The 15,054-nt window shown below is 40.9% G+C and overlaps 1 protein-coding gene across 2 annotated transcripts in view; it reads right to left on the bottom strand.

Annotated features, from left to right (window-relative positions):
• The window catches only part of LOC125462041 (hyaluronan-binding protein 2-like), a 45,207-nt gene that overhangs the window by 22,982 nt on the left and 7,171 nt on the right, over positions 1 to 15,054 (bottom strand). The window contains exons 3-7 of one of the 2 annotated variants that reach the window (XM_059653044.1): positions 11,203 to 11,301; positions 9,317 to 9,424; positions 3,858 to 3,974; positions 1,943 to 2,062; positions 1,410 to 1,581 (exon numbers count right to left, since the gene is read on the bottom strand). In XM_059653044.1, the coding sequence (XP_059509027.1) occupies positions 1,410 to 1,581; positions 1,943 to 2,062; positions 3,858 to 3,974; positions 9,317 to 9,424; positions 11,203 to 11,301 (616 nt within the window). Of the gene's footprint in view, positions 1 to 1,409; positions 1,582 to 1,942; positions 2,063 to 3,857; positions 3,975 to 9,316; positions 9,425 to 11,202; positions 11,308 to 15,054 lie in introns of both variants that reach the window. The other variant, XM_048551520.2, reaches the window with a different exon arrangement.

Genomic DNA, 15,054 nt, shown 5'->3' on the forward strand with positions numbered 1-15,054 from the left:
AGACCCTTCATCAGAGAGGGGGATGGGGTGATGGTTCTGGAATAAATAGGGAGAGAGGGGGAGGTGGACTGAAGATGGAGAGAAAAGAAGATAGGTGGAGAGGAGAGTATAGGTGGAGAGGTAGGGAGGGGATAGGTCAGTCTAGGGAAGACAGACAGGTCAAGGAGGTGGGATGAGGTTAATAGGTAGGAAATGGAGGTGCGGGTTGGGGTGGGAGGAGGGGATGGGTGAGAGGAAGAACAGGTTAGGGAGGCGGAGACAGACTGGGCTGGTTTTGGGATGCAGTGGGGGGAGGGGACGAGCTGGGCTGGTTGTGTGGTGCAGTGGGGAGAGGGGACAAACTGGGCTGGTTTTGGGATGTGGTGGGGGAAGGGGAGATTTTGAAGCTGGTGAAGTCCACATTGATACCATTGGGGTGCAGGGTTCCCAAGCGGAATATGAGTTGCAGTTCCTGCAACCTTCGGGTGGCATCATTGTGGCACTGCAGGAGGCCCATGATGGACATGTCGTCTAAAGAATGGGAGGGGGAGTTAAAATGGTTCGCGACTGGGAGGTGCAGTTGTTTATTGCGAACCGAGCGGAGGTGTTCTGCAACGCAGTCCCCAAGCCTCCGCTTGGTTTCCCCAATGATGTGGAAGCCACACCGGGTACACCATGTCCATGGTGGCTGCGGTCTTTATATGACTAGTCCAGTTCAGTTTCTGATTGATGATCATTCCTGGGATGTTGCTTGGGTGTGCAACAATGGTAATGCCATTAAATGTCAATGGAAGAGTGTTAGGATCTCTCTTTTTGGGGCTGGTTGCCTGGCACTTGTCACTTGGGGGTTGCTTAACACCAGTTGGCTGGATAGCCGCTTTGTGCTGTATATGCCAACAGTGTGGGTTCAATCCCTCCACCGGCTGAGGTTGCCATGAAGGACTCTCCCTCTTAAACTCATGCTGCACTTGAGGTGACCCACAAGTTAAACCATCACCAGTCATCTCTCTCTAGTGCGAAATCTATGGTCTGGTAAGACAATAGTGACTTTACTTTTACTTGTCACTTATTGGCACAGGTCTGAATATTGACCAGGTCTCTGCGTTTGAACACGGACTTGTTTCAGCATCTGAGAAGTGCTGAACGTTGTACAATTGTTGGGCAACATCCCCAATTCTGATGGAGGGAAGGTGCACAGATGAAGCAGTTGAAGATGGATATTTTGCCGTGATAGCCTGGGTCTGAGATAATTGCCACAGGGCAATGACTGCCACTCCACCATTGACATGCCACTAATTTTAATAACTCCAATTCATGTTGCAAAACTAAAAGTTTAGATCTCACCTATAAATAAATGTCCCACCTTCCCTTTCTCCTATCTTTACACTCCCCTTAAATTACACTCTGTGTATTTACAGAATTTTGTTTACCTGCAAAACCTGTGATCTCCAATGCCAGTTTCTTCAGCTTGAGGCCCAAATATATTGATATGTTTCTTTAGAAGCAAGTGTGAGCTCCAGTATAAACACTCTCTCCCCTGTTGTGTTACACCAACATTGCCTCTGTAATTTTCACCATTTCCCTCATAACAGTCATCGGAATCTGTAGAATGTTGAAGCCTAGAGTTACATGCAGGCAAATGTAAATTGAATAACATCAAATATTCACCTTGGGGGTGCACAATATCCGGGCTTTAAAGTTCATTCCATATTTACATGGTAGTAAACCAAAGAATCATATCAAACAATCACAATTATAGGAATCCAGCTGTCTTCTGAAATCATTCCAACATTGCAGATATTTCATTTACTACAGTTAAAGCTAACTTAATGTAAGTGTATTTGCTGCAAACAATAAAAGCTAATTCCGACTTACCAATTTAAAACTGTTAATTAAGCATCTGAGTTGATTTTATATATGTGAGTATGGAAATAAATAGAATATAAATAGAAAGCATTAGTACCTGTTTCACAATATCTTCCTGTGTAGGATTTTGGACAGGTGCAAATAAAAGATCTTCTAGCCTTGCCCCTTTTACAAATTCCACCATTTTTACAAGGGTTTATCGAACATGTGCGAATTGCTAAGAAGAGGTGGTTGAAAAACATTGTTTAAACTTTATTACTCCGTCAAAGAAACGTTAATTTCAGTCTGCCACATTTCTTCTAAGTACTACACTTCTTTCTCTACTTTGAAACTGTCTGAGTTTCAATAAAAGCAGAAGAAAACACTCAGAGAAAAACATAAGAAGGAATTGGCCCCCACTGTGCCTGATTTTTTGGGACCAATTTCCGGTCATGTTCTCTCACAACGTACTTCCCCTGGAAGTGCACCACCTGATGATTTGTCAGCTGGAAGCATCTGAATATCTGTGCCATCTATTAAAAGCGGCTATTAGACCTATTGAATATGCTAATCAGGACGTCGTGCCTGGCTAATTGTATTTAATAACTACAGCTCAATGTCAGACTAAAGGTCAGACTTTCTTCAGAATTTCAAAATCAAACTTATCTTCTTCATGGAGCCACACATCAAGCCTGGTTAAAACTCATTTACTCCCCAACCATCCTGCAAGGATGATCAACACTAGTTGTTTTAGGAAACTTACAGCATGAACTCGAGTCTCTAATGGATAGCAGGAATCAGGAATTCCACACAAGTTCTATTTCCCACCCCTCCTGGTTCACAAGTGTCTTCTTAACTTCAGATTTTGACTGCAGGTTTTCAGATATAGCAAAATTAAATCTGAGCTAACAAGGTGTAGAGCTGGATGAATACAGCAGGCCAAGCAGCATCAGAGGAGCAGGAACGCTGATGTTTTGGGTCTGGACCCTTCTTTAGAATGTCTCAAAATTCAGTGTGGTTGCTTGGGGCTGATATGAGCAGTGGTGTTTGCACAAAGGCCATTTTGGACTCTGGTTAGCACTTGCCTTCTATGAGGCCCAGTTCCCCTCACAACCATAATTTACTTCTGTAAAAGAAAACGTTTCTCGAGAAAATTTACCAAAAACTCTGTGGGAGTTTAGTTGTGTCATACCTTTTGATTTATCATCCCCCACCCTTTCAAATTTCTTTCGACTCCCTGACACTTTTACCTTTCTTGTTTGTGTTGTTATATTCTTGGAAGAACAGTCCATGTTATAATTACTTCTGTTTTCTTTTGCCTGCAGTAATTGATTTTATTTTGACTGAGGTGCACCTTCTTGATATTCATTCATGAGATGTGGGCATTGCTGACCAGACAGCATTTATTGCCCAGAGGGCAGCTAAGAGTCACCCATATTACTGTGGGTCTGGAGTCACATGTAGGCCAGACCAGGTCAGGCTCTCTAAAGGAAAGAACTTTGGTGAACCCACCTCGGTTTTTCCTGACAATCAGCAATGGTTTCATGGTCGTCATTAGACTTTTAGTTCCAGATTATTACTGATTTCAAATTACACCATCTGCCATGGCGGGATTCGAGCCCTAGTCCCCACAATTTTACCTGGGTCTCTGGATTAATAGTCTAGCATAAGTACCACCAGGCCATTGTCTAACCCTACACTTGTTTGGTCAACACCCCATTCTATCTTTCCTCTCTTTAAAACTTTGCAAAGATGTTTCACTTTATTTTTTCACTGATAACATTTCAGAGCACTTTTATTCATTTTTCTTTTACGTGCTTCACTGCAAGGGGTGATTCCATGATCCAACACTTGCAGTGGGGAGTGGAGTTATCTGTAAGATGAGCACTGGATCATGGAATCCCCTGCATCAGCTCCTCTATGATAATTTTTTTTAAGAAATGTCCTTTTGACTTTGACAGATTTCTTGACCACATTTCACAAAGCTCTATTAAAGGGTGCATCACATTGAAAAGTAGGAACGGTTACCATACGTTTTTTACAGTTTGGTGGTTTGAATGGATAGTTGCATTTGCACTTGTAGTATGGTGGGTTAGTGGTTAGAACACACTCTCCATGCTTGCATGTATTCCTCCGACAGGGATTGTTCACTGCAATTTAAAGAACATTGTTTCAAAATGTGTCCAGCTGCTAGGAGTTACAAACCAGAAAGAATTTGAATTTATGTAGCATCTTTCACATCCCCATTATGCCCTACCACATCCAAGATAGCAAGAAATCACCACTGGGTTATTTTTTAAGTCATTGACAGGATGGGGGTGGCACAGGCTAGGCTAGTATTTATTGCCCACCCCTAATTGCCCAGAGGGCAGTTAAGAGTCAACAACTTTGCTGTGGGCCTGGAGTCAATGTAGGCCAGACCATGTGATAATGGCAGTTTCCCTCCCTAAAGGGCATTAGTGAACCAGGTGGGATTTACCAACAGCCAACAATGGTTTCCTGGTCACCATTAGACTCTTAATTCCAGATTTTCTTTTTCTACATTGAATTCAAATTCCAGCATCTGTTGCGGCAGGATTCCAACCCTGTTTCCCAGAATGTTACCTGAATCTCTGGATTAACAGACCAGTGATAATACCACTAGCCCATCACCTTCCGCTTTGGAATTAGTGAACTGCAATGTAGGGATCATGAATATTGTCTGATTAGTTATTTTTGTCCATAGAATCCCTACAGTATGGAAAGAGGCCTTTTGGCCCAACAAATCCACACTGACCCTAAGAGCATCCCACCCAGACCCATCGCCCTTAAACCACCTAATCTACATAACCTTGAACACTACAGACAATTTAGCATGGCCAATCTACCTAGCCTGCACGTCTTTGGACTGTGGGAGGAAATCGGAGCACCTGGAGGGGACGGATGCAGACATGTGGAGAATGTGTAAACTCCACACAGGCAGTCACCCGATGGTGGAATTGAACCCGGGTCCCTGATACTGTGAGGCAGCAGTGCTAACCACTGAGCCACCGTGCTGCCCTTAATTGTTGATTCTGAACAATAACAACAGAGAAATGTTTTCCTATCACTTAAAAGTTGTAAAACAATTTTTAAAAATTGAAAGCTTCGATTGCAATGCAAATCATCAAAAATTTCCGTGTAATGAGCTGTGGTGAGATTTTTGATAGAATAGAGTGATAAGTCCAGCCAGGCTGACTTTGATGTCAGGAGTAACTTGCTTCACCTTCAATGCTTTTTCACACAAACTACGTGGCAAAATTCTTGCTAGGCTGTGGCGAGATACCAATTGTTGCTCATTATTGCCGATTAAACATCTTGGTGATGCCCCAACTTGCCTCACTAATTCAGATCTTCTTATCTTATTAGACCTGCCAAACGAGCTCAATGTCAGGATTCAGCTGACCACTTGCTCTGAACAATTTCCACTCTGGTCATTGAGCAGCAACAATCAAGGAACACTCCATCAGCCACATGCACCTCACGTCCATAAACATTGGCAGCTGCCAGGCGCCACTCTCTTGACCAAAGTCCAGTCCCCTTGTAGGACACTTCCACACTTCAGTGTTACACTTTGGGTGCGCCAGCAACAGTCATTGTAATACTGCAACAACTACATTGTGCTGAAGGCTGTTCGCTCACTGACATGGTGCTCACCCACTTTGAACCTATCTGGGTGCTCATAGCAACCCTGCCTTATATCACCTTTGTGCACTTTGACCCTTCAGCTAGAGATACCCATTTCATAATAGTGCTGCCTTGCTGTGCCATTTGCTACAGATACAAAGCCTTGCCATTGTTGTTGGCAGGCCTTAGTCAAGTGATGGTGTTAAGTTTTGCTCAAGAAGTCCAGCACAGTAAGCCTAGGGCACCATCAGCTATCGGTCCAGGATGTGCTGGGGTTGTTCAGGATCACAATCCTGTCCTCATAAAGGATGGGGAGCTGAGTCGCCCATTTTGACTGTTCCTGCCCCATTGGGGGCTGTTTTCCTCCTGGGATGAGAGAGATGCAGATGAAAGTGGTTACCACAGCTTTTGCTTTTGGCACAGAGGGGCATGTGTCCCAAGTGAGTGAATGGGTATTGCAAAGGCATGCAAGGTTAGTGGTATCAGGGGTTCAGGATAGGTGAGTGTGAGTGTAGAAGATTTTGCAGGCAATAATGACAGTGGTAGAGCATGAGCCTTGGTGGGAGGTGGGTACAGCAGCAGAGAAAGCAAGTGTGAGGTATCAAAGCGAAGGTGATGGCATACACCTGGACAGATTGGCGAAGGACATTCGCCTTCCTGCGGTGCTAGGCATTCCTTTAGAAAATGGAGTCAGTTTTAAACTGAATGGCAACCTTGAACCAGTCTGGCATCGGTAGGAGGAAGTCCTGTGTCTCACCACTCTATCTGGCAGGACTTCCTGGACTCTGCTCACAAAGTGGGAGCAATGATATCTCCCTGTTCACCATGTGTGGGGCAAATCTCAGGAACCTTGAGGGACAGATTCAGGCTGATAGTGCTTGTCCAAGTGTACCACAAAATTCTGAAGATGGTGTGAGCACAAGGGTCGATAGTCTTTAGGTAGATATCTGCTGAGTTGGTGAGCTTTTCTAGGAATGGTTTGTGGTAAAATGGGGCCAGAATGTGGCCTTGAGGGGCAGCATAGGAGTGTGGTAGGTAATTAATGAGGCGGGTTTGGTAACATACAGTGCCATACCAGCTAGGCCTGCTTGGCTAGATCTGGTTACTTTCTGCTCCAATAACATACAAGCTAGGAGCAAGTTATTAGAGGTTTGGGAAAATAAACTAAATAAATAATATAACCTTGAACATTGTTTCACAAATTTGTTTTAGCAGCGCAAAGTTTGAAGTACTGCTGCCTACGTTCTTTTGTACAAAGAAAGTCAAAAAACACAAACCCAATCATCAATATTATGCAATAAAAATCAATACCATTTGTTCAAGATGTGTTGAAGTGTATCAGGAACAATGTTGCTCTCTGAATTCAAAAGTTGGAGAGCTGCCTGAATTCCATAACAAAATCATAGGCTCTTGCAGTTTTAAAATAGTGAACTTCTGAAAATTTGATTTTGTCTTAATAAAGTAATTAGTCTTAATTTACTCTCCAATATATACAGTGCACTTAGAGTGCACAGCAATGTCTGTGTCTAAAAGGCAAACTGCCTATATACAGTAAAGTTTCTTGGGAATGTCTGGAAACTTGATGTTACATTGGAGGCTGATGATCTTCACTGGGATGCGGAGGTGTCAGTGTTGGACTAGGGTGGGCAAAGTCAGAAGTCACATGACACCAGGTTATAGTCCAACAGGTTGAAATCACATGCTTTTAGAGTGCTGCCCCTTCATCAGGTTAAGTGGCCTGATGATGGACCAGTGTTCGGAAAGCTTCTGCTTTCAAATAAATCTGCTCAATTATACCCTGGTATCATGTGGCTTCTGACTTTGATCTTGACTGTGACAGAAAGTGCAAAGCTGCTTCCAGATGGTCCTCACTTGTTGTTGTGGAGAAAATCACACATCTCATTCACAAATTCTCACAACATTTTAAGACTTGCAAGCAGAACATGTCCAGAGAGTTGACTCTCTAGAGGCAGATTCACTATTATTTGAAGTAGTGAATCAAGCAACTCCTGTGCTTTCTGTTGCTACTTGCCTATTGCTGCTTTGCAGTGATATCCCCAGCATTTGCCATGACACCCAGGAACTTGGCAAGATATCTCTGCACTTTTTTTTGACAATGTCTGAAAAGTCAATATCTTCCCCCTTGTAAATAGAAAAGAGCCCTGGCTAATTATTGATTTCATTGTGGTAGTTAAGAATTGTGGTAAGACAATGCATGATGACATTTATAATGCATTACTGCTCAAGATTGGTGGACGACTTTTTCACTAATATTTACTAACCCACTTTTGGAGGGATAAGAACTCTCAGATCATAGGCACATAGTCCAAAGATGTTTGCCTTTGTAAGCATATTTCTAATTTTCCTAAAATTGGTAATATGAGAAAGAAATAATCCCTATTTTATAAAGGACAATTTTGGATTTATAGAACTTTACAGTTCCGAAGGGTTATTCGTCCAATCATTTGCACTCTGTCCCTTCCCAGGGCCACTTTAGTTCATCCCACACTGTCAACCATTCCTGAATCTCTGTTTCTTTTTTTCTTCTCAAATATTTGTCCATCCTGTTTTCATAATTAAGATTAAATCCAAAGGTCTATGATTCCAAATGCTAACCATGTGTCACATAAAACTGCTCTTCCTTGTGTCATGAGAATTTCAGAAATAGCAGTGGAATTAGACCAGTTGGTCCCTTAAAAGTGTGCTGCCATTCAGTAAAATCATGGCTGATATGTTCTTATTTTGAATTGCACATTCTTACCAATTCCAATAATCAATGATTCCCCTACCTAACAGAGTGTGCCTGTCTCTGCCTTAAAAATATTTAATTACCATGCCTGCAACACCTCTGAGCCAGGGTTCCATGTTACATAGCTGTCAGAGAGAGAGAAAAAAATCTCCTCCTTTCTACCCTAAAAGAGCAGTCCTCTATATTAAAATAGTGCCCCTTATTCATGATAGTTTGCCTAATAATTTCTCTTTATTTACTCAATCTAAACCTGCCTTAATTTCAAATGCCTAAATCAAATCACCTCTTGCTCTTCTCTGCTCTAAGGAGTCTTATCTCAACTTCTCCACATAACAGTAAATCTTATCCCTGGAAAATCTCCTCTGTGTCCACTTCAAAGCCTCTCCATCATTCCTGTCGTTTGATGCCCGGCAAATAACACAACAGCCTAGCTGAGGACAAACTATAGTTTTATACTAGTTTTAACTTCAATTCCTGGTCTTGGTCCTCTATGTTTCTATTTGTAAAGCATGGGGTCTTTGCCGATACAGCTAATTTATCCATATGCCACCATATGTTACACTAAATGCTTTGGCGATCTGTCCTGTCACCTTCAAAGAACTGTGCAAAAAAACTCCAAATTATTCAGAACATAAGGTTTCTAAAAGTTGCCTTTACCATCAGTGAGGAAGGTTTTTCTTTACATTTATACATGGCATTGTACAGAGCATATGCAAATTTGATGGCAATTTAATAAAATATTGATTCAAATGCATTAAAATACATTCTAAATTTATTTATTCAGCATGTTAAGCAGATATTTTGTCCTCCTGGAAGAAAGAAACAAAGATGAAAACACCAAGGATTCATGTTACCCAGCGTAATTTGAGTTGCAGTATAGGAAGAATACATTATCAAATGATAGCAATAAAATTGGAGAAAGGTACAGTATCCTGGGCTGAATTAATTTATGGATTTCATTCCAGTTGATTTCTGGTTAGTTCATTGTTTTAAACTTAGTAGTTATGTGTTGCTTTTCGTTTTAACACTATTGCTTGTTAAACATTACAAATTGACAATAAATTAATGATGAAAGACACTGTTTAGAAAGATTGTTACCTAATTGACATGTCCTTCCTGTATAAAATGGATGACAATGACACTTGAATGTTTGGCCTTTCGTTTCACAGGTACCCTCATTCTCACAAGGATTTGCTAAACAGGGATCTAGAGAAAAGATTGAAGCAGCAATGTTATTTTTCACAGGGTTTAATAGTGGAGCTCACAGTACATGAATTAATATTAACTTACAATCTAAAGACAACAACTGGGTATATATTATTTCTAAATATTAAGCAAGGCATCGGCTGACAGAAACACTCTCCAAGTTGTTATTGTAACCATCCAGAGAGATTTCATATGGATAGGAGAAAAATTTAAATCTCTGTTTTTTGCTCTAAATGGGTGTAGAGTTTGGGGTGGGGAAGATGGCATGGGAGATTGGGGAGACTTTTGTGTGTGGAAATAACATAGGAGGGGGACAGCATGGGGAAGTGACCATGGTGGTAGCTAGGAATGGGAGATGCCTTGAGGAGGTCAATGTATATGGGAGGTGGGCATCTTGGGAGAAGGAGGAATGCATGGGAGGTGTGGAATGGGAGTTAAGGATAAGTAGACGAGGTCAGGCCAAGGACATGTGAAACAGGGGATGGGAATAGCTTGGGAAAATACATGCGATGGGGGGTGGGATGGAACTGATAGGAGAGAAATGTGAGGAATGTTTGGGCATGCCATGAAAAGGATGGTATAGAAAAATTGAGTGGCATGAGATGGGGTTTTAAAGTAGTACTCATTGTAATAAAGGTGCAGACAGTATCACAAAGGCCTGCCCCACAGCGTTATGGCTCTCAGTTGGGTAGCTGCAGAAGGGTGTTGCCTGCTGGCTACAACTCTGTTATTGCATGCTCTGCTGTCCCGCTATCATTTTGGGAAGAAGCCAGTCAAACTGATTCTGGTACTGATTACCTTATATAGCCAGTTGCTGTCACATTGGAGTAACACTTCATACTAGTCAAGTGTCAGGGGTGTGTCACAGGCTCTGTAAGAGAAGTCTGATAGCAGTATGCTCTGGAGTTAGATCACACACGCCATTGATAAGAGTGGGTCTCGGGTCATTGGATGTCTAGTCTCATCCTCATCACTGGAATGATTGACACACTGCAGTACATATGAAACACTGAGTCTCATTTTAACTTGGGTCTTATCACGTAGCTCCAGTGATGTGCTGGTGGGTCCTGGGGCGCTGTCTGGAAGATTTTTCTGGGTAAATTTGGGCCAGTTGTTAAACCAGAGGAGTTGGCAACTGACAAGGAAGAGAGAGGTATGCGAACAGCTCACATTATCCTGTGCAGCAATTACAGGACCCCAGAAGGTTTTGAATGAAGGAAAGTGGAAAGACCAATTTCTGAGAGATGGACAAACATTAGGTCCCTCATTAACAGATTCAAGGGCCAAAAGCACTTTGCAGATGGCCACCATGATGACTCAATAACAATATTGCATGGGGCATCTTTCAGGAACTCCAGGATGAAGAACTCCAAAATTAAACGTTTTTGTTCCCATTTTATGATTAGAATGGCTAAATTGAGACTTATTAACTCCTTCTATTTGTTAAATCTCCTTATAAATCTTGCATGAGTTATTATTTCTTTGAAATTCATTGAGGTTGTTTCCATGTCACAGGTCATGTGGGGAAAATCACAATTACAACTGCATATGGGCTTCATCACATCTTCAGAAAAATAAGAGCAGCCCTAAAGATATTTCTCGTGGTGGTCAAGTTTTATAACATTTTAAACTACTTCAAGACTAATTCATTCAAAACTAATTCATTCATTACATTTATATTTGTGTATTGCAAAATGAGCAGCATTCAAACTTAAAAGCAATAATCGGATATTCCATTCTATTATCACTATAACAATTGTCAAGAAAATTGTAAAAACCTTCTTCCTCAGAAGCATTAAATAACCAGTCAGTGCTGCTTGAATTTTGGGCGTCATCTTCATCATCAAAATCTGGATCATCAGGGTCAACATAGTCATCTGTTTCTTGAGAAAACGGTGAGAATTTAGTTAAGTTCCATACAAAGTTGTGGAATGACATGTTCATTTAACCAGTTAAGTAGCATAGTGCATGAATGATGAAGATACTGAAGAAATACTTGGATTTCCCTCGCAAATAGAATCAACAAATATTTAATAGTTTGATATAGTGTTCAATTTACACTTCCAATATCTCCATGATACAGTGAAAGTGTCATAAAACTGAAACATTTAAAAAGATTATGGTGGCCTGGGGATTAACGCTGCTGCCTCAGAGTGCCAGGGAACCGGTTCAATTCTGCCCTCGGGTGATTATGTGAAATTTGCACATTCTTCACGGTGTCTGTGTGGGATTCCTCCTGCAGTCCAAAGATGTTCAGATTAGGTGGATTGGCCATGCTAAATTTCCAATGGCATGCAGGGATGTGTACACTTGGTGGATTGGCCAATGGAAATATAGGGGAGGAGTGCAGATCTTGGCAGGATGCTCTTTGGAGGGATTGGTGTGGAGTTGAAGGGCTGAATGGCCTGCTTCCAAACTGTAGAGATGCTATGTTACGGTCCATTGAGATATTAAGTTTTATTCTGGAATTCTCATGCTCTGACGTAGATGTCATTTTAATCCTAAATCAAATCTTATATTCCATGTCAACAAAATAACAAATATTTATCACATAGTATTTTGGGCCAAAATATTTTTCTCCACATTTATCTGGATCGTTAACATTTTCAAAGCTGTCTAGCAAAAGTTCAGCTGGCAACAGATCAATTTCTCACTTTTGGCTTGGCACTCAAATTCATTACTCCCAACTGTCCATTTGGTAATGCTAATACTGCTAAATGATTTTTCAAAGACAGAAGATAAGGGAATGGACAGGCTCACACAAAAACAATGGGGGAGAACTTGGATAAGGACTGCAAATAGGGAGAGGATATTGTTACTCAAAAACAACAGTTGAATCATCAGAGACTTCAACATTGCCTGTTCCCTAACGAGGATTTTCAGAGTTAAGGAATGCGTCCTCATTAAATTTTCTGCTGAACTTGTTGAATACCATACTCCTTCAACCTTTGACAAATCATATGAATTGGGGTACCCAACAATTGTGCGCTACAATTAAATAAGATCATGGCTGATCTGTTTGTGGTTTGAATTCCACATTCCCATCTACCCCAATAACCTTGGATTTTCTTGCCTGACAAGAATATATCTAATCCTGTCTTAAAAATCTTCAATGACCAGACTCTGACTGTCTTTTGGAACAAAGTGTTGAAAAGTTCCATAACTGTCTTAAGAAAAAAAGAAATCCTTAACTTTGTCCTAAAGGAGAAACCTCTAGTTTTTAAACTACAGGCCCCTGGTTCTGGCTAATACACTGTATTCCATGTTCAGCTTTTCAAAACTTTTTCACATCTTACAAACTTCAACCAAGTCACTCATTATTCTTATAAACTCTCGTGGAAACAAGCCTAGTTTGCCCAAGCTTTCTTTTTTAGAAAACGTTGCTCATTTCAGTTATTAATTTAGTAAACATCATCTGAAGTGACTTTTTTAAAGAAGTGACCAAAACCACATTATGGTTTTCAAGATGTGGCTAACAAATGCCCTGATAACTAAGGTGTAACATCCTTGCCCTTATGTTTAATTCCTCTTGTAATAAAGGATAACAATCCACTTGCCTTCTTAATTATTTGCTGTACCTGCACTCTAACATTTTTGTGCCTCATGCTCTAGAACACCTAGATCCCTCTGCGCCTTAAAATTCTGCAGTCATTGTCCAATTAAGTAATCCCCCGATTTTTATGCTTCCTGCCAAAGTGAACTTCTCATTTCCCACATCACTCTTCATATACCAACTTGCTGAACTCGCCTCTGTCTGCCTGCACCTTCCATATGCCGGTTTCACAACACAATTTCCCACCTATCTCTGTGTCAGTTGCAAATTTGGCTACCATGACTTCATTCACCTCATCTAAATCATTGATATAAATTGTAAAAAATCTGAGCCCTAATCATCACGTGCTGCTAGTTAGAAAAAGGTCTATTTATGGCAAACCTATTTTCTGCAGGCCAGCCAATCTTATATCCATGCTGATAGGTACACTCTACCATAGATTCCTACTTTGTGCAACTACCTTTTAGGTGGCACATTGTTAATACCTTCTAGAAATTCAAGTATCATTCATACTCACTTTTGTTCACATGCTATCCTTCAAAAAATGCCAGTAAGTTGGTTGAACATAACTTCCCTTTCATTAAACCATTTTGACTCATCCAATTACATTGGGCGTTAATGAGCGCACAGCAATAATCTGCTTAATGATCCATTGTAACATCTACTCCATGGCTGTATGGCCAATATTTTCTTGTTTTCTGACTACCTCCTTGTTTGACAAGAATCTAATGAATATTGCAAACTTAACACAGATGCACACAACTCCCTCATTGGTGACCTCTTTTAAGAGTCTAAATCAAATTTGGCCTTGGACTCTTGACAGTCCACAGCCCCATCACTTTACTCAGTGTTGCTTCCGTAATGATTGTTATTTCGTCAAGTTCCTCTGACATATGGCTTATGAGTGATGGTACTTCTGAAAGGATGTCCAGTTCTTCCTCAAGCATTTCAGGTGGTATAGAAAATTGGTGTTGCTTGTACTTGTAAGTGATTTCTGTATTATCCCTGCACTTTTCAAACAAAGGTAAGAGCATTTAAGCTTGTGAATGACACACATTGATCTGGTATACTTAAACACTGTGCTCAGGTATGACCAATATGTCCATTTCCAAATATTACTAGTTTTAAGTTCATTTATTCCTCTGGGTAACTGGCAACGGGGTTTAGACCATACAACCATAAGATACAGCAGCAGAATTAGGTTATTCGGCCCATTGAATCTGCTCCACCATTCGATCATGGCTGATATATTTGTCAATCCCATTCTCCTGCCTTTGGCCTGTAATGCTTAATCCCCTATCTAATCAAGAACTATCTCTGCCTTAAAGACTCTCGCTGACTTGGCCTCCAGTGCTATCTGAGACAATGAGCTCCACAGATTCACCATAATCTGGCTGACGAAATTTCTCTTCCTCTCAGTTTTAAAGTGTTGTCCCTTCACTCTGACACTATGCCCTCGAATCCTAACCTCTTCTACTTGAGGAAACATCTCCACATCCATTCTTTGGTCTGGTACAGGAGTATCTAGTGCTGCTTAGAAGCAGACTGCACCTCTTAAAGAATTTATGCATTAGCTGCAGTAAGTGATGGAAATTTAATTTTCATGACTGAATTGGGATGTGATACCTTGAGCAATGGCTGAACATGTGAGAGCATGATCACCACTGTATTCATACAATGCACTGGAAGTCTTGCTAGAAGAAGTGGAAAGAAGAAACAATATTCTGTACCTGGAGAGGGAGAGGGAATCCTCCAGACACATGCTTAGGAGGCAGTGGGAACAAGTGGTGGTGAAAGTAGATATTATGAATATTATGAATGGAACCCAAAAGCAGCACAGGATGAAGTTTAATGATTTCACACAGGTTGTTAAGGTGAATTATTTCAATTTCAATAGCCTCAATTGTTAATCAACTCATTACAACTACATCACTCACCTATCAACAACCATTATCAGTCAAGACTATATCCTAATATTCATGTGTTCTACCTGATTATTGCTCACAGAGCATGGAGACAAGCCTTGCAACGAATAATACACCACTTACTTATTCTGGCAGCTAATACAGCCATGTAT

Source organism: Stegostoma tigrinum, chromosome 20, assembly GCF_030684315.1.
Source record: "Stegostoma tigrinum isolate sSteTig4 chromosome 20, sSteTig4.hap1, whole genome shotgun sequence".
In the NCBI taxonomy this organism is placed as follows: domain Eukaryota; kingdom Metazoa; phylum Chordata; class Chondrichthyes; order Orectolobiformes; family Stegostomatidae; genus Stegostoma; species Stegostoma tigrinum.